This window comes from Gossypium raimondii, chromosome 7 (genome assembly GCF_025698545.1).
Source record: "Gossypium raimondii isolate GPD5lz chromosome 7, ASM2569854v1, whole genome shotgun sequence".
Lineage (NCBI taxonomy): Eukaryota > Viridiplantae > Streptophyta > Magnoliopsida > Malvales > Malvaceae > Gossypium > Gossypium raimondii.
In genome coordinates, this window is record NC_068571.1 from 16341371 (window position 1) to 16343230 (window position 1860).

The 1860-nt window shown below is 44.7% G+C and overlaps 1 protein-coding gene across 1 annotated transcript; it reads right to left on the minus strand.

Moving 5' to 3' along the window:
* Positions 1–347: 347 nt before the first annotated feature.
* LOC105763601 (uncharacterized) lies at positions 348–1582 on the minus strand. The gene is made up of 3 exons (XM_012581869.1): positions 1402–1582; positions 671–1095; positions 348–566 (listed from the first exon to the last, which is right to left on the minus strand). Exons 1-3 carry the CDS (start codon positions 1580–1582, stop codon positions 348–350), a joined length of 825 nt encoding a protein of 274 aa, XP_012437323.1.
* Between the last annotated feature and the right edge of the window lie 278 nt (positions 1583–1860).

The following is a 1860-nucleotide window of genomic DNA, read 5'->3' on the forward strand; positions in this document are numbered from 1 at the left end:
GATTCAACAGCAAAAATGCCTAAGTCGGCCTAACTTGCAATGATAAAGGATTCAACAGAATTCCCTCAAGGCACCCGCGAAGAACAGCAGAAGAACGAAGTAAGAACAAACGTTGAAAGATGAACGAAAGCCACAGAAAAGCAAGAACACTTGAGAGAAAAGTTTGAGTGAATACTCTCAAAATTCTTATTGATAACTTAATGAATTACAATGAGCAAAGAGGTCTCTATTTATAGTTGAGCCTCAAAGTACATCAAAGGCTACAATTAAAAGTTGTATACTCTTAGACACAATTAGAAGCTGTATACAATTAGAACTCTAATATTACATAATCATATCTTCTTGGATCACTTCTCATATTTACCAGGCTTTTGGGATGGGCTTTTAATCTCTCCAGGCAACGGGCCAGTTTGGTTGGGCCAAATGACCTCCTTCAAATACAGTGGATCGCACAAGTTTGTCATGGTTGCGTGCTCCCATGCGCAACCCATGACATTCTCCCCCACTTGTTCTAGTGACGCCCTCGTCGCATCTTCCTTATGGAACTGGTCAATCTTCCTTTGGAACTGCCACAATGCCTCGGCAGGTTCCCAACTTGCTCACTATCAGGAAGTCCCTTCCATCGTACTAAGTACTTATGCCGTGGTCGGTGGTACTTTCATCTAACTACCCGATTTGCCTCAATGTTTTCGACTTCACGATCGTACGACACCTTTACCCCCATCGGTGCTCGTTCGGACTTACCTCGATTTGGATCCCCTTGATCCCCATGAAAGGGCTTAAGCATGCTTACATGGAAGACTAGGTGGACTTTAAGTTTTGCTGGCAGCTCAAGCTTGTCGGCCACATTGCCTACTCTCTTCACAACTTTGAACGGCCCCTCATACATTCGCACAAGACCTTTGTGCAAGCCAGAATATCGCAAAATCAAGTGTAGTTTAGCGAGGACTGAGTCACCCACTTGAAATTGCACACCCCTTCGTTTTTGATCAGCCCAATTCTTGCTACGCTTACTTGCCTTGTGTAAACAAGCTCTAGCCAAGTCGTTCTTCTCTTGCCAATCTTTTGCGAATCGATAGGCTGCCGAATTTGGTACTGTATAATGGGTCACAACAGTGTTGGGTGTGAGTGGTTGTTAACCCGTCACTATTTCAAATGGACTTTGATTCGTGGCTCCACTTCGCTGCAAGTTGTATGAGAATTGGGCCACATCCAACAATTTTGGCCAATCCCTTTGTGTGGCACTTACGTAGTGTCGAAGATATGTCTCCAACAATGCATTCACTCGTTCAGTTTGCCCATCGGTTTGTGGATGCATACTCGTGGAGAAGTTTAAATCTGAGCCCATTGACTTGAACAACTCCGTCCAGAACCGGCCCGTAAATCACCCATCTCGATAACTGATAATAGATAGTGGCACTCCCCAATATTTCACCACATGTCTAAGAAACAACCGAGCTGCTTCCTCAGCAGGGCACTCCTTGGTCACCGGAATAAATGTCGCATACTTTGAAAACCTGTCCACCACAACAAGAATACTCCCAAACCCGTTAGACTTAGGCAAACCAATAATAAAATCCATGGATAAACACTCTCATGGCCTTTCCGGAACTGGCAAAGGTTGAAGCAAACTGGCTGGAGTCTTTAACTCAACCTTGTCTATTTGGCATACTAGACAAGTTTTCAGATAGGTTTCCACATTAGCACCCATGTTAGGCCAGTAATAACGTTCCTCCAAAAGGGCCAAAGTGCGATACATCCCTAGGTGGCCTGCCCATTTCGAGTCATGACACTCCTTCATGACTTCCTTACGGAGTTTCCCATAATGGGGCACATAGAGGCGGTGTCCATGAGTGTATA